General features: G+C 39.6%; 1 protein-coding gene across 1 annotated transcript in view; it reads left to right on the top strand.

Annotated features, from left to right (window-relative positions):
• PACS2 (phosphofurin acidic cluster sorting protein 2) overlaps positions 1 to 21983 on the top strand; it is a 171531-nt gene that overhangs the window by 75603 nt on the left and 73945 nt on the right. Inside the window, exons 10-12 of the mRNA XM_072428760.1 lie at positions 3498 to 3588; positions 16426 to 16485; positions 17382 to 17450. Of these exons, the coding sequence (XP_072284861.1) occupies positions 3498 to 3588; positions 16426 to 16485; positions 17382 to 17450 (220 nt within the window). The remainder of the gene's footprint in view (positions 1 to 3497; positions 3589 to 16425; positions 16486 to 17381; positions 17451 to 21983) is intronic.

The following is a 21983-nucleotide window of genomic DNA, read 5'->3' as shown; positions in this document are numbered from 1 at the left end:
AAACATGCCGTCAAAGGAGCTCTCTATGCAGGTGAAACAAGCCATCCTTAAGCTGCAAAAATATAAAAAACCCTTCCGAGAAATTGCTACAATATTAGGAGTGGCAAAATTTACAGTTTGGCACATCATGAAAAAGAAACAAAGCATCGATGAACTCGGCAACACCAAAAGAACTGGACGTCCACGGAAGACAACAGTGGTGGATGATCGCTGAATCATTTCAATGGTGAAGAGAAACCCCTTCACAACAGCCAACCAAGTGAACAACACTCTCCAGGAAGTAGGTGTATCGCTATCCAAGTCTACCATAAAGAGAAGACTGCATGAAAGTAAATACAGAGGGTGCACTGCAAGGTGCAAGTCACTGATAAGCCTCAAGAATAGTAAGGCTAGATTGGACTTTGCCCAAAAACATCTAAAAAAAAGCCAGCACAGTTCTGGAAAAACATTCTTTGGACAGATGAAACCAAGATAAACCTTTACCAGAATGATGTCAAGAAAAAAGTATGAAGAAGGCGTGGAACAACTCATGATCCAAAGCATACCACATCATCTGTAAAACTTGGCAGAGGCGGTGTGATGGCTTGGTCGTGCATTGCTGCCAGTGGCACTTGGTACACTAGTGTTTATCGATAATGTGACACAGGACAAAAGCATCCAAATGAATTCTGAGGTGTTCAGAGACATATTGTCTGCTCAAATCCAGCTAAATGCAGTCAAATTGATTGGGAGGCATTTCATAATACAGATGGACAATGACCCAAAACATAGAGCCAAAGCAACCCAGGAGTTTGTTAAAGCAAAGAAGTAGAATATTCTTGAATGGCCAAGTCAGTCACTTGATCTGAACCTAAATGAGCATGCATTTCACTTGTTGAAGACTAAACTTCAGATAGAAAGGCCCACAAACAAACAGCAACTGAAAGCCACTGCAGTAAAAGCCTGGCAGAGCCCAGAGGAAACCCAGCATCTGGTGATGTCCATGAATTCAAGACTAGAGGCGGACATTGCCAGCAAAGGGTTTTCAACCAAGTATTAGAAATTAATATTTTATTTTCAGCTTTTTAATTTGTCTAATTTCTTTTGAGCCCCTGAAATGAAGTGATTGTTTAAAAAAAAAAAAAAGGCTTTAGTTGCTCACATTTTTATGCAATCTTTTTGTTCAACCCACTGAATAAAGCTGAAAGTCTGCAGTTAAACTGCATCTGAGTTGTTTCATTTTAAATTAATTGTGGTAATCTACAGAACCAAAATTGGAAAAAAGTTGTCTCTGTCCAAATATTTAGGGACCTAACTAGTTAATTCCCCACTGTGTGGGTTAAATCGCTCAGGCCTTAAAATATGTGACATGTCATCTTTGTGAATATATGCAGTAGTGGAGGTAGAGAAGTTGGAAACCACATACCAACCAAGCTTCATTTTATAGCAATCTTTTGACTAGCTGTCTAGGTTTCTGCCTCCCCACTCCCCGCCAGCTTTGTTTTAGTCATATGTCAGTGTTCGTGTGATTCTGAATCCTTGCGAGGGTGGGGGCAATATCTAAACTATTTGCACATATGGGAAAGTTTTGCCAGTTGGGTGTGGCCCACCATTTTTTCCCACTATATTAGTGAGTTACTGTATTTGTATACTGACACTGACCTACAAGTCTTGTCAGCTCCTTGTTGTTCTGTTCTGTTCTGTCTTTTTAATTTTTTCTTTTGTTTTTCCAATTTCTTCAACACACCCCACCCCTTGCCCTTTCATTCCCTTCCCCTGTCATTCCCTTCCCTGGACCCGAGAAGACCTGGGCCTCAACTAGTGTGTGGCTTTGGAACATTTCAGTGATAAACATCCTAAGGCTGAATGCACAGGGATTAAACTTCCCTCACAAGCGTACCAAAGCTTTTCGCTATTTTCAATCTAAATGCGTTAATATAGTTTGTCTCCAAGAAACACATTTTTCAAATACCTCATGTCCCAAATTTTTTTAGTGGCCTCAAATAGTATCAAAAGGGCCCATTAAAATGAAGGGAATACTAAATGGTTTTCAGAAATCACTTCCGTTTACATGTGACGTAGAACTTAATGATTCGGAGGGTAAAAATCTCATACTAGTGGGCGATATCTTTGATTGTTATGATTGTGAATTACTATGCCCTCAATACTAAACAAATACCATTTTTTCTCTACTAAACCTTTTTTTTTTTTGGTCAAAGAACACCAGAAGGGTACATTGATTATGACAGGTGATTATAACATGATTATTCACCTATCCCTTGATAGGATTCAGAAGATTACATTCTGAGTTTAAAGCTTTTAAACCGTATCTGCTAAATATACGTAATTTTGGCTCATCCAGTCACCCTTTCAAGATTTTGGCCAAGTTTCATACCCATTTAAATAAACTTTATGCCGCTTGGGACTCCAGAAAAACTCTATACACAGTTATCAGGCATTAATCTCCCACACCTGTCTGAATCTCTCTATTCTACTTTGGAATCGCCTATTACACTTTTGGAAAACCAGAAAGCTATTAAAAGGCTTAAACCACATAAGAGACTAGGACCTGATGGGTTTTCAACCCTGCACAGATACATTAATAGCGAATATTTGTATGTTACCTAAGCCTAATTTGGACAATAGTTCAAAAAGTCAAATTACAGTCCTATTTCACTTTTAAACTTAAATGTGAAATTACTTGCCAAAATTTTGGCGTAACGTCTGAATACAGAGATTAGTAGTCTGATAGGTAGGGAACAAGTAGGGTTTATTCACCAAAACAGGCAGACAACATCCCAAGGATACTCCATCTGATATAGTTGGCAAAAATTAGGCAGACTCCTGCTGTTAAATAGCCCTTGATAGCCCTTACGTACCGCTTTCGACATCATCCTGGCCATATATTCTTACAACTGGGGATTGGGTCCTAATTTTTTATAATGGTTTAAGGAGTTATATAAGGAACCTAGGGCCACAGTACAATACACAGGCTTTGATCTGCGCATTTTCGTATTGCTAGGTGTACGCGTCAGGGTTGCCCACGTTCGCCTTTGTTGTTTGCGTTTTCAATGGAGCCTCTGGCTTTAATTATAAAGGCCAATCCAGACATCACAGGCTTAGAGGTTGGTGATTACCATAACAAAATGAGTCTTTTTGCCAGTAATGTGGTTCTTTTGCTTTTCCCTTTGTGGTTCTTTTTTGTTCCCTTTGGCGTGAGTTTCTGGGTATTATATGACAGGGATCCAGACCCAGGGTGTCTAAACGGTTACTTTACTTACCTAAAGCCTATGGAGGCTTGGCTATGCCAAATATCCTGTACTATTATAGAGCAGCACAATTGGCTCCTCTGTCAGCATATCATGCTAAAGCCCACAAACCTTTGTGGGCTGAGTTGGAAGAGTATCATATATTTCCTTATATCATTGAACACCCTGCTTTGGATCCCTCCAAATATGATGCAGTTAAGTCATTTTGTCTTGCTATTTCTAACTTTTTTTTTTTCTTTTTTCATGTAGGCCTTATTTTGAGGGTCTCTCACACTCCAGCTCCCAAACAGAAATTGGCAGTTTGCACAGTATGAAAAGTCAGAAAGAATTACCCAGCCCTGTAAGTTGATGTATGATGGTAACTTGCGAGTATGCACTTGTGTAACAATATTTTGTTAAAATGCATGTTTGTATATATTTTGTACACACACTCATTATATTTGTTATGAATTGCACATAATGGCAGGAATAATAATGTATCCTTCAAAGTACCATTGAAAAATGCTTTTTTTGTTTTTATTCTTTATATTCTACTTCAAAGTTAAAATGTTGTGAATAAACAAAGTATATTTACACACATAAATTGTGTGTTTTTAAATTAAAAAATTTGGGTTTTATTATTAAAACAGAAAATCAGACCATCCCTCAAACATTCCCTGGTAGGAATCAATTACTGCCATTGGATTATTAGCTCTGGAATATTCCCATGAGGTAATGTTTGAGAGAATGTTAGGTTCCCTGTTTTATAAATAGAAACCTTTGTGTATGATATAAAAGACAAAAAAATGTTAGATAAACATTTACAATAATTACGATACAACTATAAATTCACAGACTTAGGTGACAACCCAACATAGACAATAAAAAAATAGACATACTCAAAATGTAGTGAAGTGCATCTGTTGTATAGTAAATGTTTGCAAATATAATGCCTATTATTATTATTATTATCATTATTATTTAAACAGGATTTATATGGCGCCAACATATTATGCAGCGCTGTACATTAAATAGGGGTTGCAAATGACAGACAAATACAGACAGTGACAGATGAGGAGAAGACCCTGCCCCGAAGAGCTTTCAATCTAGGACGTGGGGGAAGTACCACACAATAGGAGGGGAGATATGTAGTGGTGGGAAGTAGTGACAATTTCAAGAAGATGAGTAGGCAAGTTTGAAAAATGGGTTTTATGTTTTTTTTAAATGAGCAGAGAGTAAGGAACAAGTTGAATAGGACGAGGAAGACTATTCCAGAGAGTTGGGGCAGCCCTTGAAAAGTCTTGGGTCTTTGCGTGTGATAAGGTTATGCGTGAAGGCAAAGCTCAAGAGCTTGAATTTGATTCTAAGGTGAAATGGAAGCCAATGAAGAGAACTACAACGAGATGCAACAGAAGAGCAGTGGTAAGGATGGATGAGTCTGACTGCAGCGTTCATAATAGATTGTAGGGAAGAGAGTCGGGTTAGTAGAATACCAGAGAGGAGGATGTTACAGTAGTCCAGATGAGAGATTCGAGCGTGTACAAGGAGTTTGGTCTCTGGGTACAGGTTGGGGCAGTTTTGGAGATGTTGCATAGGTGAAAGTGACGGAACCTGGAAATATTCTAAATATATGGGGGGTAAATGAGAGGGCAAAATCAAAGGTAACGCTAAGACAACATGCCTGAAGGGAGGGACGATTGACAGTGTTGTTAACAGGAATGTGTCAGAGGGAGATTTGGAATGTGATGGGGGGTGGGATATGATGAGTTCTGTTTTATCCAGGTTGAGTTTCAGAAATCTTTCAGACATCCATGACAAGAGGGCTCGCAGGCAGCATGAAACCTTATTCAGGACTGAGGGGTGGACAGATAGATTTGAGGGGGAATTATTATTAAAGGAAACTTGAAAGTAGCAGACAGACATATAGGAAGCAAACCAAGAGACAGCAGTGTCACTGATACCAATGGAGCGCATGATTTGTATTGGGAGGGGTTGATCAACAGTGTCAAAAGCAGAGGAAAGATTAAGGGAAAAGATGCCTTGAGACTTATCTATGATTAGTAAGGGCTGTTTCAGTGGAATGTGCAGCTCGAAAGCCAGACTGGAGAGGATCGAGGAGACAGTTGGTTCTCAGAATTTCGGTGAGGCTTTTGTAGATAAGGTGCATATGGAAACATATGGGATAAGGGAGACAGGACAGTAGCTAGAAGGTATGGAGGGGTCTAGTGAGGGTTTCTTTAGGATGGGGAGAATAATGACATGTTTGAAAGCGGAGAGGTAGATACCAGTAGAAAGGGTAAGGCTGAATAGTTTGGTTAGGGTGCAGGCCAAGAATGGGCAAGGAGTAGATCAGAGGGAACAAGGTCAAGTGGACAGGTAGTAGATGCAGATGATAAGAGAAGAGAGGAGACTTTATCCACAGTAACAGGGCTGAAGGAGGCCAGTGATGATTTACAGGTGGAAGGGGGTGGATATGGTTGGGAGTGGCCCGGTGAGAGACATCATGTCTGATTTTGTCAATTTTATCTCTACAGTAAGTGGCAATGTCTTGGGCAGAGAAGGTTGTTGTGGGGGGAGGGAATCAATTGTTGAGAATAGGCTGCATGGGTTAGAAGCTTGAGAGAAAATGACGGCAGAGAATTAATTTAGCTTGGTGACGGTGAGTTCATTGTTAGTGTTGTAGTCTGGCTTTGGAGTCCATGAAGTCAGCGCTGAGGCCAGATTTCCTCCACTTGCGCTCAGCTGCACGAAGTCTTTTGTAGATGTTTGGTTTGGTTGTTGTGCCAGGGTCGGGGATTAGCAGGACGGGTGTAGTGGGAGGTGGCAGGTTTATCCAGAAATGTGATTTTAGAGAGGCTGAGGGTTGGGGACGTAAGGCAGTTTGAGAATAGGTTGTGCTCAAGGTTACAGTGGTGGAGGCAGTGTGATGGCTTTGGCATGCATGGCTGCCAGTGGCACTGGGACACTAGTGTTAATCAATGATGTGACACAGGACAAAAGCAGCCAAATGAATTCTGAAGTGTTCAGAGACATACTGTTTGCTCAAATCCGGCCGAATGCAATCAAATTGATTGGGAGGCGTTTCATCATACAGATGGACAATGACCTAAAACATATAGCCAAAGCAACCCAGGAGTTTATTAAAGCAAAGAAGTGGAATATTCTTGAATGGCCAAGTCAGTCACCTGATCTGAACTCAATTGAGCATGCTTTTCACTTGTTGACTAAACTTCGGACAGAAAGGCCCACAAACAAACAGCAACTGAAAGTCGCTGCAGTAAAGGCCTGGCAGAGCATTAAAAAAAGGAGGAAACCCAGCATCTGGTGATGTCCATGAGTTTAAGACTACAGGCTGACATTGCCAGCAAAGGGTTTTCAACCAAGTATTAGAAATTAACATTTTATTTTCAGCTTTTTAATTTGTCCAATTACTTTTGAGCCCCTGAAATGAAGTGATTGTGTTAATAAAATGTTGTTTTAAGAATATTTATCTGCATAAATATGGAAATTATAACCCCTATTAATGCATATAGATATTCAATAAAAGAAGGTTCATGCACAAATGATAGCTAGTCACTCAGTTTAATTTAGAAAACAAGGTGAAACAAAGTACACAGCAATATTGTTTGATATCTACCCATAGGAACTTCAATCAATGATAACTTTATGTCCATGTGATATATATATATATATATATATATATATATATATATATATTAGTAGTAACCCCTGTAATAATCTAGTAACTACTTGGTACACAATACAGTAATTACAAAATGGCAAAGTAATGCAATAATACTATAGACACCCATAAGACTACAATCAGGAATATCTTTTAGCTACCTGCTAAGAGGTTAATGGGTACCTCAGGAGCCTACTTTTTTCAGAAGAGGACCCCATACCAACTTACCTAAGGAGACCCTCAGGAGACAAGGGGAGCAAGCAAGCAAGAGAGAAGAGAGCTCAAATCTCTCGGTTCCCATTTTTATATAGTTAATTCCTATTAGGTATCCTTGGGGCTCTTGGATTGGTTAGTGGGTGTGTTCTGTACGATGACCATTGGTGGACACACACCTCACTAGATTGGGATAGGTTTATGTAGTTTGATGGACCTCCCAGCTAAATTTGCTATATGAATCTCCAGCTGGAATCTATGTTTAGGGGTCTATAAATGTCAAGCTGGGTCATCACCCCAGTCCATCTCTTCAATTATGCCTCCATCCTCTGTTTACTCAGGTGGATGGATTTATTGCCCCTTGAAGGCCATATTGGTGATCTGTTTGTTATGGGAAAATAGGTCTTGTCTCCTGGCAGCTGTTGTATCACCTGTTTGTTACTTCTGTGAAGTCCTGGACTTGGGGACCCCCTAGGAGGGTTAGATACAGTCTAACTATTAGGATATCTCCTACAGTGTACTATATACATATATCCCCACACACATACCTATACATACATAAATGTGTGTGTGTGTATGTATGTGTGTATATATATATATATATATATATATATATATATATATATATATATATATTATATATACAAATACATTTACATATTCATAAACAGTCTTTGGGTGCAACAAAAAGGCTTTAGTTCCTCACATTTTTATGCAATCTTTTTGTTCAGTCCACTGAATTAAAGCTGAAAGTCTGCAGTTCAACTGCATCTGAGTTGTTTCATTTAAAATTAATTGTGGAAATTAGAGAAAAGTTTTCTCTGTCCAAATATTTATGGACCCAACTGTAAATTAGCACCAGATAAATTCTACACACTAGACATACAGTGATACCTCTAAATTGCATTACTTCACAAAAAGTCATACTGTGGATTATAAAAAATTGTTGCTTTCATAGGATAGTAATGCAGCTATTTGCATCAGCCACCCTTATTGTCAGTGGTTAAGCTGGCTAAGCAGACAGGTGTTGGGCTTCACATAAATATTTTGGCACCTAAAGAAACATTAGGCAATAATACTTATTCAGTTTGAAGTTCCTGAATAAAAACATATTACCATATAAAACGTATGTTAGTACATAGTACTGATAAAAAAACAATTTTATAATTGAGGGAGATAATACATGGTAGTGTTTGTTTGAATGTATCCTCTAAACCATTGGGGAAGATAACTAGGGATGCCATGTTTAGTTTTAAATAAACTACTACTGAGATGTTGTTTGGTGCCCCAACTGATTTTGGTGGCCAGAATACCAATGATGTCTAAATGTTGAAAACAACACCTGGGGCATGTGGGTTCTTAAATTGTTCCAACGAGTGCAAGACCCAAAGGGTTGTCAGTATTCTTAAGTGTTCAAGTAATGTTTAGGTGGCATATATCAAAAGAAATCCTGCTTTAGTAATGGTCCATGAGTCTGTGTAATTCAAAATAAACAAGTCTTGATTTCTGAAGAAGGTCACAAAACCAAACATTTAGCACATTTCTATCAAGCAAAAGTTCAAGTGAGTCCTGAAGGGTTTTCCAAGGAAGTGGAAAGATTTAGGGCCTGTCGGAAAATTTGTTCTGCTTAATTTTTTAATGTGGGACTCCTGGACCCCACTGGAGTTTGGTCTAAAAATGTAGGTCTAACTGGATAAACGCACTTAAATAGTTAATTACAGATATCCATTGTTCCCCACTTGTACGTTTAAACATAAATAGCACTTCCTAACTGGGATATACTTTTAATTAAATATATAGTACATTACACAGCCCACTTCATTGTTTGCCTGTGGTCCTGCTATGTATATTATTGTGTGGTCCACTACTAAACATTAACCAGATCATGTACTAGTATAGCACTTAACACACACAGTTTACTGGATTAAAAAAAAATAGAATTATTTTCATGACAATTTACACATGTAATTTACACTGATGTACACATCAGTAAAGATTCAGGTTAAACCTTTTATAAATTCCAAGATTTACATTGCAAAAAGGACAAACAAATGGGTCATAACTGAATGAGGAAGGACCAGCTAGTGAACACCACCATCAGTTGATTTTTTAGCCTACTTGCTTATCTCTCAGCAAGTTGTGTTCATTACTTGGATCAAATTCATAAAACTAAGTACACTGTATATACTAGGAGCAGATTACTAAAAGACCAACCACACACAACTACTGTAATTTGCTTTGGAAAAGGATGCTACAGTGTATCTTCCACTCACATTCCCTTCACCACTACGTTGAACTGAACAGTGCTGTGTGTATAGTGATTGCTCATTCTAGTGATGCTGCAAACAATCATGAAAGAAAAAAAATACATTTGACATAGCTTTATTCTGACTTTAAAGGTGTTAGAGGATATCTACTGGGATCTTTATAGCCCATGAGTGTTTACCAAGGTGATGTCCAATGCATGCACACACTAATCCCCACACAAATACAGTACATGTGCATATATGTACATTTATACACATTCATGTATGCAGTCCATATCTATATACATTTATATATCCAAATTAAGGCAATTAAACATTAAACAAAAAGTAGGATACATAACTCCTTTGTTTCCTCCCCCTTCCTCTGTTACTTTCTTTCTTTGAGATCACTGTATTTCTTTTTTTCAAAGTGATGATACTTGATGACTCTATTAGATGTTTAAAATTTGTACTTTCCCTTTTTTTTTTTTTTTTTTTTTGTTTTTTTATTTTATCTGAATTTCTGAAATTCTTTGAAATATTAATTATAGTTGTAAACTGAGGTTATAAGAGAAGCTTGCAAAAAATAATAGAAGAATGTGAGAAATCCTGCAGAAGTATAAGCATAATCCTTCTAAAATAAAAAAGTAAGCATTTAATACATTTATTAAATAATATTCACCTTTAACATTGCTTACCTACATTTTTTAATACAGGGCTATTACAAATGCATTTATAGCAAAGTTTTTCTTTTTAAGGTCTAATGGTGGCAGTCATGGTGTTTGTGAAGTGTCTAATAGGCATTAAAATGCACCCTCTACTACTGTGCATATGCAGATTTGTTTAATGCAATTCTCTTTGGGTTATTGATTTACCTGGTACCCTCAGTCAGAACTGATTTTGCAGTGCAATTTGCATTTGTTTAAATGTCTTTTTCTGGGATTTTGGTCTTTTCATTTAGGCCTTTCTTGATGGTGTTGTTAGTGTCAGAAGGATCTAGTTGGATTCCCCTGCTTTCATCCTTTTTTTTTTTTTAATGTTTTCTCTGAATTTTTCACATTTTTAACAACAAAGAAAACAGCATGCAGCATAAACTAAACAGTATTTTACCTTCACACGGTTTCATCTTGTATAAGTGCATAATAATAAAAAACAAACAAATGAACATTGGGGAGGAAGGGAAAGATGGGGGGGGGAGAGGACATCTCTTAATTGATAGAAACAGATCCAAAAAAAACATGAAATCATCACTGCTTTAAAAGAACTAAACAGTCTCTCGTGGTAGCCAAGGCCCTGGGCATCTTGTTTCAGGCCTGGTCATGATAGGGGGTGAGTTATCATACCGGCTGGAGCACAATCCAGCATATGTGGGGGAAGCGAAGCAACAGTCCATCCATCAACTTTATACCCAATTATGGATTTCTTCCCTCTCTGGATTTGGCAGAGCTTTATCTATGAAACAAAATCATTTACTCAAAAATTTTGATTTTTGTTTATCTTCTCCCTGCCTTGCCTCCAACGCATTCCTATGAAACATTGTTAGTAAAGCCGACCTGACCATTTCCAGTGTAGGAGGCTTAGATTCAATCCATTGGGTCATAATGCCTTTCCCCAAGCCCGTCTTCTGGATCATGGACCAATCTCCAAATAAACATAGTACCGGGCACAGTGGAAAAGTAACCCCAACTACATTCTTCAGAAACTTCAACGTTCCCTCCCAAAACTGAGCGATCCATGTACACGCCCAGTAACTATGAGAGAAGGTAGCCTTGTCCCGCTTGCTCTTTAGGCATCATGTAGACTCCTTGGGATTTCGGTCCACTGTAGCAGGCCACAATCTATATACTTTGTGGGCTCTGTGCATAATCTTGAATTGGGTCTCTCTCCAAAGTTCATTGACCGTGGCCTTTCTCACAGTTAGATAACCATTACAATCTTGTCTGTTCAACAGCATTGAACTCCTTCTGCCACTCTCCTAAATTGGAGCCCAACAGAGGCTTGTTATACAAATTTTGAAGATTCCTATACAGATTAGATATTGACATTGAAGACAATGTCAGAAGTCTTATCAAAATCATTGGCCTGGAGAAAAGTTGGGACATCCCGCCTTGGGCCCTGCAGTACTGTTTTAGTTGAGAGTAAATGAGGGGGTGACCAGCCTTGGGCGGTAGCTTATACCTGGATACCAGGGAACTCAATGGGTTTCTCCATGTTACATAGTAGGTTAGGTTGAAAAAAGACATAAGTCAATCAAGTTCAACCAATAGGGAAATAAACATATCCCAGATGTAAAACACTATAAGACATAGTTGGTCCAAAGGAAGGCATAGTTGGTCCAAAGGAAAAAAAAAACCCTGGTACAAAAAATTCCTTCCTGATTCCATGAGGCAATCGGATGTTCCCTGGGTCAACAGTCACTGTTATTTTTACTTTAAAGCCTTAATACCCAGTTATATTCTGTGCTTCTAGAAAAACATCCAGCTTTTTTCCAAAGCAATCTATAGTAGATGCTGAAACTACTTCCTGAGGGAGCTGATTCCACATTTTCACAGAACTTACAGTGAAGAATCTCTTCCTTAACCGGAGCTTAAACTTCTTTTTCTCCAGACGCAAAGAGTGCCCTCTTGTTCTGTAATTATCTCAAAGTGAATAATGGGGAAGTAAGTTCTCTATATGGACCGTTTATATATTTATACAAGGTAATCATATCCCCCCTTAAACGTCTCTTCTTAAGGGAGAATAGATTCAGTTCAGCTAATCTCTCCTCATAGCTGAGCTCCACATCCCTATGTGGGAGTAGCAACGGTACCGCTTGGAGGGGATACAACAGTCCGGCAAATTAGACCATTTTTATTAGATGGCATTTCCCGAATAACGAGAGTGGTAGATTCTCCCACAGTTAGAGTTCCTGCTGTATTTTATGGAACAACAGCTCAAAGTTCAGTTTATATACAGAAGAAGTATTTCTATTGATCTTGATACCTAGGTAAGTTATGTACTCGGTGGCTATCTTGAACTTCGTTTGGAACAACCAATGTCGATCAAGTAATGGAGTTAGTGGCAATATCTCACTCTTGGTGAAATAAATTCCTAATCCCACCAATTTTTCAAATTCCTGAAAAAAATGCTTAATTTGAGCAGATCTGTTGTGGGACAGAGGTGAAGGGCAATATATCATTGGCAAAAAATGGCCAAACGCAATTCCACCTTTCGCAAGCAAATCCCAGTGAGTTCAGGGGTGGATTCTTTGACGCACCAGAGTTTCTAGTGCTACGTACCCCTCTGAAGTTGTATTGGCTTTGAGAGAAAACCTGGGGTTTGTACCCTTGCTTGAGGATTACTGTACATGGCCTGTAAGAGAGTAAGGAATGGGCCCTGCATTCCAATATTAGGTAATGACCGGAAAAGCCATCCGACATCCACATTGTCAAACGCCTTTTCCGTGTCTTTTCTAAAAATCGCTATATCCTGTTGTGGATGGGAAATTGCATATTCCAGGGCAGTTTATACCTTTCGCATATTGGTGGTGGCAGATCTACCACGCACAAATCCCACCTGTGATGAGGATATTAGAATTGGCAAGAACTCGTCCAAACAATCTGCCATAATTTTTGATTAGTTTGGAAGTTTGGCATCTAGATTTATTAGTGATATAGGCCGGTATGCTGCTGGGTCTTGAGTCCTTCCCTTGTTTTGGGATTACCTTGTTGTATGATTCCTTACCAGATGGTAAGTATGTACCAGAGTCCCACATGTGATGATTATACTAATGGCCCAAATCCTGTAACACATCTTCAAAATTTATAAAAAAATTGGCATGTGAGGCCATCGGGGTTTGGGGCCTTGCACTGGTCAATTGAGATATGGCCCTAATTATTTCAGCATCCGGTACATTTAGCTGATCCACCTGTTGCCTGGTTAAAGATGGCCACGTTATTGCGTCAAAAAAATTCCCATGTCTTGAGGAAGGCATAATTCTGCCCGTGTACAGAGTAGTTTAAAAATCTGCTAGTGTAGCCTAGATTTGCTCTGGGTTGGTCACCTCTGATCCCCTGACAGTAAACAAAGCAGGGATAAAAGCTAGCATTTTCCCAGCCTTGTTGCCAAACTTAAACAGTTTTAAATCAATATGTTTACCGTTGCACTGCTCATATTTCTCAAGCCAGGTATCAAACGCTGTTTTTGCTTTCTGCCATTGGGACCTAGTTTCTTTATTTGGAGTAGAGGTCAATTGGGATGAAAATTGGGTTTTTTCTGGGTCTATACGTATCCAATAATTCTGCCTCTAAGATTGGGAAGCTTTGGCCGCTTCCCAAATAAACACCTGGTCATTTCTATGTATAGAATTACTAGAGACGTACTCGAGCCATGCCAGTCGAGTTCGGCCTGAAACGCGGAGTCATTGTAAAGGTAGGATGGAAACCTCCTCATCTACGCCTCCCCCTTAGGAAAGTCGTCATGAAGATTCATTATTATGGGGGCATGGTCCAAAATGACCATTGGCAGTATTTCTGGAGGGTCCACCTTTTGTAAAAGGAGGTCTGTGCAGAATAAATAGTCGATTCTGGATTGTGAAAGAAGAGTTTGCGATACGAAGGTGAACTGCCTTTCCAGCAGGTACTGGTGGCGCCAGACATCGTACAGACCTGCTGCCTCAACAAAAACACTCAAGGGGCTCTCTTGTCCTCTTCTCACTTTAGCTCCCCTCGTGGGCGGTACTCATTCTATCCTCTGATTCACACATGACTGAATTAAAGTCTCCGCCTACAATTAAATTTGGAGAGAATTCCTTTGCCACCTACTGTGCAGCCTGCGCAAACAGGAATTCCCGGGGCAGTTCGGGGCATACACATTGACGACAGTGTATCTGGTGTCACCTATGGTGAGATGGAGTTTAACAAATCTACATGCCTCATCACTGTGTACCCCCGTCACCTTCCCTCTCAGGTTCCTGTGTAGCAGTATCAGAACCCCAGCCTTTCTCCCCACAGCCAGGGATCCCAGGACCTCACCTACCCATAGCTTCTGCATTCTGAAAAAATCTTCCTGTCCCAGGTGCATCTCTTGGAGCAGTGCTATGTTGGCTGTCAGGCGTTTTAAGTGCCGGAGAACTGCCATTCGCTTGTTAGGGGACCTTAGTCCCTTGATATCTAAGGAGACTATGTGCATATAAAGTGTAGGGATTCAGATATTACCTGTTAGATGCTCCCAGTAACCATTAGAGACCACATACTGAAAAGAGGCACACTAGAGCTGAATAACAAAGTTATTGTGGGCAAGAATATGAGTGTGTGGGCAGTCCCAGTCCCAAGCTTGACCCAGGCTTGCAACCCTCTTACGTGACCGGTGATGTCCATAACCACGATGAGATGTCCAAAACAGGACCAACAATAACCAGGGTAATAGGGTAATCCAGGCTAGAAAAGGTGTAAACCAATAATTTTGTGTGGTGGTCTTCATTTTTTCCTCATGGGACACATTGAAGATAAGAACGCACAAAGACAGGCTCACACACAGAAAGTATCAGAGAGTGTATCACAAAATGGTGGCTTCAGCTAGATCTCCGCCTACACGCACTGCCAGATTGTGCATAAATAGAAAAAGATGTAAACAATTGACTTGAGATGGTTGAAGAAAGAGATGCAGACCCCCTATCTACTCTTTTGTCGGGTTGTATCCCTCTTGTAACTGACCGTCTTCCACAGTGAGGTTCCCCTTGAGCGCATTCTTCTGTGATTGTGAGCAATTCTTCTAAAGGGTATGCGAAGTTAAGGATTCAGGTGAGGAGGCCCGTTCCACCTCTGTTGGAGTCATTTCCCTCTGTGGGGTGTTCAGGTGATCTTTCACAAAATCTTCGGTATCTTGAACAGAGGTAAAGGAGTGATGTACACCTTCTTTGTCGTGCAGGTGAAGGGTTGCCGGGTATGTCAGAGTAAAACTGATACTCCGTTGACGCAGCTGAGAGCACAGGGGTTGAAACTGCTTACGTTTGCGGGAGACTTCTGCCGCGTAGCCGAGTAGTCTGCAAAGATGTGAAAGGACGTACCCTCCACAGAGATATTCCTGTTAGCACGAAACGCTGGAAGAATTGTGTTTTTGTCCACATATGGATATTTTACTATCACCAGGCGGGGTGCATTACCTTCTGGGATTAGAGCGTATCCAACACATGAAATGGCTGGTTGCAGAAGACGACGGCCAGTTGGAAAAGTATTACTTGGGTTTATTTTTATATATAGGTCAATGATCCTGTGTATCCATGGCTGTTTATACTATCATTTGACAAGCTTTTGCTGTTACTGGTATTTTATATATATATATATATATATATATATATATATATATAAATCTACAATATAAAATAAGGCTGTTGTGTGTTCATATGTTGGGTCCTAGTTGGTTTTACAAATGATGTTATGTATGTCTAGCCCACATTATGGTGTCCCCTTTCTTCTCTTTTGTTAATTTTAATTGTTGTTTTTTTTTGTACCTAAATATTTGAAAACTTTAAATAAAATAAAGTATAAATACCTTTCTAAGTCCATCAAAATACACCAAAAAAGTTAATCACAGGTGTAGCAAAAAGTCTAAAACCCTGTGTGGTTCCTTCACGAAAAGCACCGGTAAAACAACATGCATGCAGGTCGAGGGTTAACACATAAAAGCGTTTGTTCAGAAGCTCCCATATAGCTTCTAGGTTTGTTTTGCCATCCAAACACCTCTTTAGACTTGCATTTAACTGTTCTGCAATTTTAAAGCCAGGCAATTGATTGCTGAAAAGGGGGGAAAAAAACGCTTTTGGAGGTGTTTGAAAAGCCAGAACAGATACCAATAAATGCCAGTACAGGCTTTTGCAAACACACAGTTTTTTGGCTGAAAATGCCTTGCTGTGTAGAGTAGCTTTCAATAGAGTTTAACAGCCATGTTTTCAGAAGCAGATGTGAACATGCCCACAAAATCTGCACTTTCATGCAAGTTTTCTACTAGTTTTAACGTTTTGTTTTTTTAAAAAAATATTTTATTAAATCCAATAATTCTTTTCTTTCTATATATACAGCACAATACTGTCCATGCAGAGAGACCTCCTCGTGACATGTCCCAATCAACAAATACTGATGTAAGTTGTAAGTGGTACATACCACATGTAAGTGGTAGATCTTGATCACTTGGGAACCTACTTTTTTTTTTTTTTTTTTTACAATTTGAGATCTTTATTATAATATGCAAAACTGTGTTTTAGCTTTTTTCCCAGCATAGTTAAAGGATGTCCAACCACAGTCCTTAAGCCCAGGATTCTCACACCGTTTTAGTATTTCTTGATCAAACAGGAGTAAATTAGTTATGATTTTAAATAAGTCAGGAAAAAGTGGTTTTGAAAAATCCTGTATGTGGCCCTTTGAGTGGAGTTGAACACCCCTGATCTAAAATTCAGACATTCAGGCATCTACATCTTAGGGCTCATCTTTCTAAAACAAGCCTCACTCTGGTTGACATAATGTTGCCCGGAGTGACTTCAGACACATATTTGTTTTAGCAAGATACTGCACCACTTAAGAATTTGCTAGTTGTTCTGCTTCTTACACAGGGTACAACACAGATTCTTCTCTTCTTTATCAAAGCAAGAGCATATTTTAGCCATTTCCATGTCCACAGAGCACACACTTCTTCATCCCAAACGTGAGATCTTTATAACATTACATGTGAATAAGGGGTGTTAACAAGACAGATCTCTGTTAACCCTCTGTACATCGCTACACAGCCTTTAACATCTCTGTCACGCTTTAATAGCAGGATTGTTTTTTTGGATGCTCATTACAGAATTAAACAGAGTTTCAACAATTGGAACTGCTAGTCCATCCTATCCATTCCAATAGAAGTTGCAGCACCATAAAAAAACTTAATTGGCAATTAGACATTCACCTGCATGTACAATTATCAAAAAAATGTATTGTGGCACTCCTTACATATATATAGCAATACATATTCATAGTGTATTTCAATATTTCTTCTTAGATCGAAATACCTGAAAGGAAGACGTCTCTTATAAAGCATCCTGACAGCATATCTGACACCGTTTCATTGGTAAGAAATGATTTTTTGGTATACATGCTACAGTATACTACAGTAATCACCAGTGGTAATTAAATGGCAAGAGCTTCCACACTACTTGACCAACCTAAAATATGTAAGTCTTTAGGAACATTGTTTTTTTTTATTTTTTTGCTTTATAACCTAAACCTCAAAAAGTACTGGTACAAAAAAGGGAGTAAATATGAAAGTCTACATGTCTGTTTAAAATACCCTTAAAATTATGTTTTTGGGATATTATCTATGAGGTATGGTGTTTTTGCCAGGCATACTACATGTCAATTAGGTTCTGCAAATACCTGTGTTTTGTTGTTTGGTTTTAAACTCACTGGTGGTCAAGTGCAAAAAGATTAGTAGCTTTTCTATTCATGCACCCTTAGAGGCAGATAGTTAATCCTCCACACATTATTCTCTTTGTACAGGTCTACCAGCTCTTCAGATACCCCTGTCTCTGTTACCAGCATTTCTCGCTTTCACCCTGCTTTCAACCACATACCCATGGACACTTTCTTACTTTTCACCCACTGCACTGCTCCGTGATTTCCCATTTTGTGCCATTGTACCAATGTTCCCAGGAACATCCACCTTGTGGATCCATAAATTCCGACGAACACCCACCTCGTGGCCTTCTTTACTTTATGGTACCATGTTGACACACATTTCCTCTCTTGCTTTCATTGCACTGACATGGGTTCTTTGGCAGATTTGCAGACAGTTCCTTGCAGACTCTTTTTTTTATGTTGATTTTAAGTAGTGGGCGTTTAAAAAGCCATTTACAGTTATTTTTTTTTGTGGTCTGTCTTTTCTTAGAGACAGACAGCAAAAAAATGGAGATCCACAAGTGAGAAGAAATCGCTCTAAAATAAACAGAATTCCAGTCCTAGAGAAGTTGTCATAGTAATAGGTTAATCTTGGATGGCATTTCATTCTATTTTGCTCTAGGGACAACTTCATTTTTTTTTTTTTCATATGGTTAAAGGTATAACATTCCAAATGTATGATTACATGACTTTGGCACAGAAAAGAATTACAGTGCCAAAACAAATGAGACATATTGATGTAACAAACATAGTTCTTGTCCTTACAAGTATCCATCTCATAGTAGCCTGAGTTAACAACATTACACCATTTGTTGTTTTTTGTATGGAAATTACTCCTTTGTCCAAGATTGGATCATGTGAAGTGTGGGGTAACAAGTTCCAGTGTTATAGAATCTGCAGCAAATCTGCAGATGGTTTACACAGGGAGGTTAAAGGTGGGAGGGTTTCTTCCCAATATTCTCGTTAAGTACCATAGGATATATTGAATGCTTTGGTGTAATCTCTGGTGGCGGCATTCAGTAAAGCAATGAAACTTTCCCAGGTGTCAAAAAATGTGTGTTTGTGTGTCCATAGTTCTCACCGGACCCTTCTGGTGGGCAGATCGCCCAGCAGCCGTGCCTCCCTCACCCACCTCTTATCGCCAGCTTTTATCCTCTGAACAGATTGTGGAGGGGCTTCTCTATGCTCAGCCATGATCCATTCAGAAGATTACATCTGCTTATGAGGGGCAGGTGGAGAGCTCAGCACAGCACAACTCGGATGAAACTGGGACACACAGTCCTGCTCCCATCTTCTAGCATGAGCTGTGGCTTCTATGAAAACAAGAAAAAAAGAAATCTGCCTTTAAATGTATCTGCCCGAGTGGGCGTGTACAAATGGGCCCATATAATGACATCATCATCATCAGCAGTGTGATAGCTGTCTATATGTGTATAGGCTGCATGTCATTTTGCAGCCCAACAACTTTGTATCTTGTGATGGCGCCGCAGCAATAAAATTATAATATGGCATCTGCATAGACACAGACACATCTCTCATGCTGCTAAACGATTTTTCTCACAGTACAAGGTGGGGGGAGGTTTAAAGTACACACCCACTCTCAGGGAGTTCACACTGAGCATGCTAAGGAAGCTTGCTCTCCTGGTAGCACAATTTCATAGAGGTTTATAGGAGATGTGCACGCCCCATGCCCTGCAAGGAAACGAGCAGAGAGAGAATATCAGTAGAGGGACAGATCTGGCAGCTCCACGGGCTATAGGTTGAGCACCCTTTACCTAAATCATTAGTTGTAACAGCTTGACATTTTCAGGGTGCGCAGGGGACCCTACAGCTAGTGGTAATCAAAAGTGTAAGCTCCCAGCTTTGAACATATGGGGTTCACAAGTTTAAAAACTTGTGAAAATAAAACATTGGTATTGCTGTTTCAAAAACAAGTGCACTTGCTATGTAAGTGGCCATGGGGGTCCCCAGTTTGCATTTTCAATTTTGGGCTCCTAGATGAACTTGCCTTTGAAACAGCAACCATAATGTTCAATTTTTACAAGTTTTTAAAATTATGACCCTTATATCTAGATATTCTTTAAATCGTTTTGGTTACAATAGTTGTGAGGATCCCCTGTATATCCTAAAACTTTCAAGTTGTTATGACCAACAGTTTAGGAGATATGAAGGTTTGAACACAGTTGTTAGGGTGTAGAATAAAGCTACGTACACACTTCCAATTATTATCGTTGGTAAACGAACGACAAACGATCCTGCACGATATTTGCGAACGATCGTATAGCACCGATCCTGTACATACAGATAACGACACGATCGTTCGTAGATATTGTACACACAATAGATGCGATCGTTTGAACGATACAGGAAGTTACGTGCACCGCAGGAACGTTCGTTCATCACGCATGCTCAGACCATGGACGATCAATGAACGATCGTACACACAAACGATGGTCAACGATCGTCGTCCAATCCGATCCGCCGGTCCGGTCGTTCATTTCCAACAACTTTCCTCGTTCGTCGGCGTCGGTTACTTTTTTTTACGAACGATTTTTGCCCAATCGGTCCGTTCGTTCGTCGTTCATTTTGAACAATAAAAATTGGAAGTGTGTACGCAGCTTAAGACATGCAGCTTTTACACACACAGCTATCACACTGCTGCTGATAAAGTCTTTGTACACACAAGCTTAGATAAATCATAGTTCTCCCCAGAGGTTTTTAGCCGGTTGCTCCGCCCGGCTGATTTGAATACCCCGCCCAGCTCTCATCCTCGGATGCACGGATCTCAGTGAGGCTGCTCTGTGTCATCCGTTCAGAGGGTTGCTGCTGCCGATGAGAGGTGAGCACACAGTTCAGCCTTCATGTGAAGGAGACACAGGCAGCCCCGGCCCCATCTCATAGCACGAGCTCTGCCTGTGAAATGTATCCACCTTTCAGCTCTGTGTGTGAATTCTGCATCCTCACAGCTCTGTGTGTACAAACCTCCATATCTCCTAAACTGTATGTCACAATGACCTGTAATTTTCAGGTTGTACAGGGGACCCTCATAGATACTAGTTATTACAATTTCAGCCTCCCAGCTTTAAAGAATTTCAAGATATCAGGGTCACAAATGTAAAAAGTTATGAAAATTGAACTTTGGGGTTGCTGAGGAAAGTACAACTAGGAGTCCTAAATTGAAAGTGCAAATTGGGGACCCCGGAGCCACTAACATACCAAGAAGCATTGGGGTGGGGCCCCTAAATGTATACTTACCTGTCACAAATCTATACCTATAAAACTACTGTCTGCTTCTCTTCTTTGAAGCCCAATTTCTGAGAGTGGGGGTACAAAACTGAAAATATAGGTGCAAGTGGCGGGCACATTCTCCCCTTACAATTTCATTACTACAGCATCATTAGAACATAAAACACTCTGCCCATCAAAGTGGGTTTCCCTGCCGGGTTATACATTCTTGTCCACTTATCTAACATTCTGAACTTCAATCGGGGAATGGGAAGATTTGTAAGAAACCAAAAATATAGGTACAAGTGGGGAACATCTGTGACTAACATCCACTAAAACTTCATCACTATACTATCATTAGAAAAGGAACTCTGCCCACTACATTTTATTGAGGTTGAGGTATAGGAGGGTTAGTCATGTGTAACAAGGAAGTGCATTTTGATGGACAGTATTTTTTTTTAATGTTGTAATGATGCCATGGTGATGAAAGGCGATCGCCACACGTGTCTCCCATTTCCTCCTATATTTTTGTTTCCCTGCACCTCTTAATTCTGGAGAAATTGGGGTTTGAGGTAAGATGCAGACAGATATGTGTAACAAAGCAGGCAGCACATTTTGCTAGGTAGAGATTTATATTCTCATAACGCCATGGTAATTACATTTTGAAAAGGTTTAGCCACAAGTGTCCCCCACTTGCACTTACAGTTTCAGTTTCTCATGCCTCCACGTGTACCTTAAAAATTTCAAGTTAATACAACGAATGGTTTAGGAGATCTGAAGGTTTGAACACAGCGAGTTGTTAGGCTGCAGAATATGACAAGCAGCTTTTACACTCACATAGCTATCACACTGCGGATAAATGTCACAAACTGTTTTTATATAGAATATGGAAAGTGATGAGAGGGGGTCACTGTCTGTCTTGTTCCCATCTGATATCACATGAATGATGCTATTAAAGCATCGCCACATTTTTAACATTATA

The sequence above is a fragment of the Pyxicephalus adspersus genome, chromosome 12 (genome assembly GCF_032062135.1).
Source record: "Pyxicephalus adspersus chromosome 12, UCB_Pads_2.0, whole genome shotgun sequence".
Classification (NCBI taxonomy): domain Eukaryota; kingdom Metazoa; phylum Chordata; class Amphibia; order Anura; family Pyxicephalidae; genus Pyxicephalus; species Pyxicephalus adspersus.
This window is presented reverse-complemented; position numbering and strand designations above follow the sequence as displayed.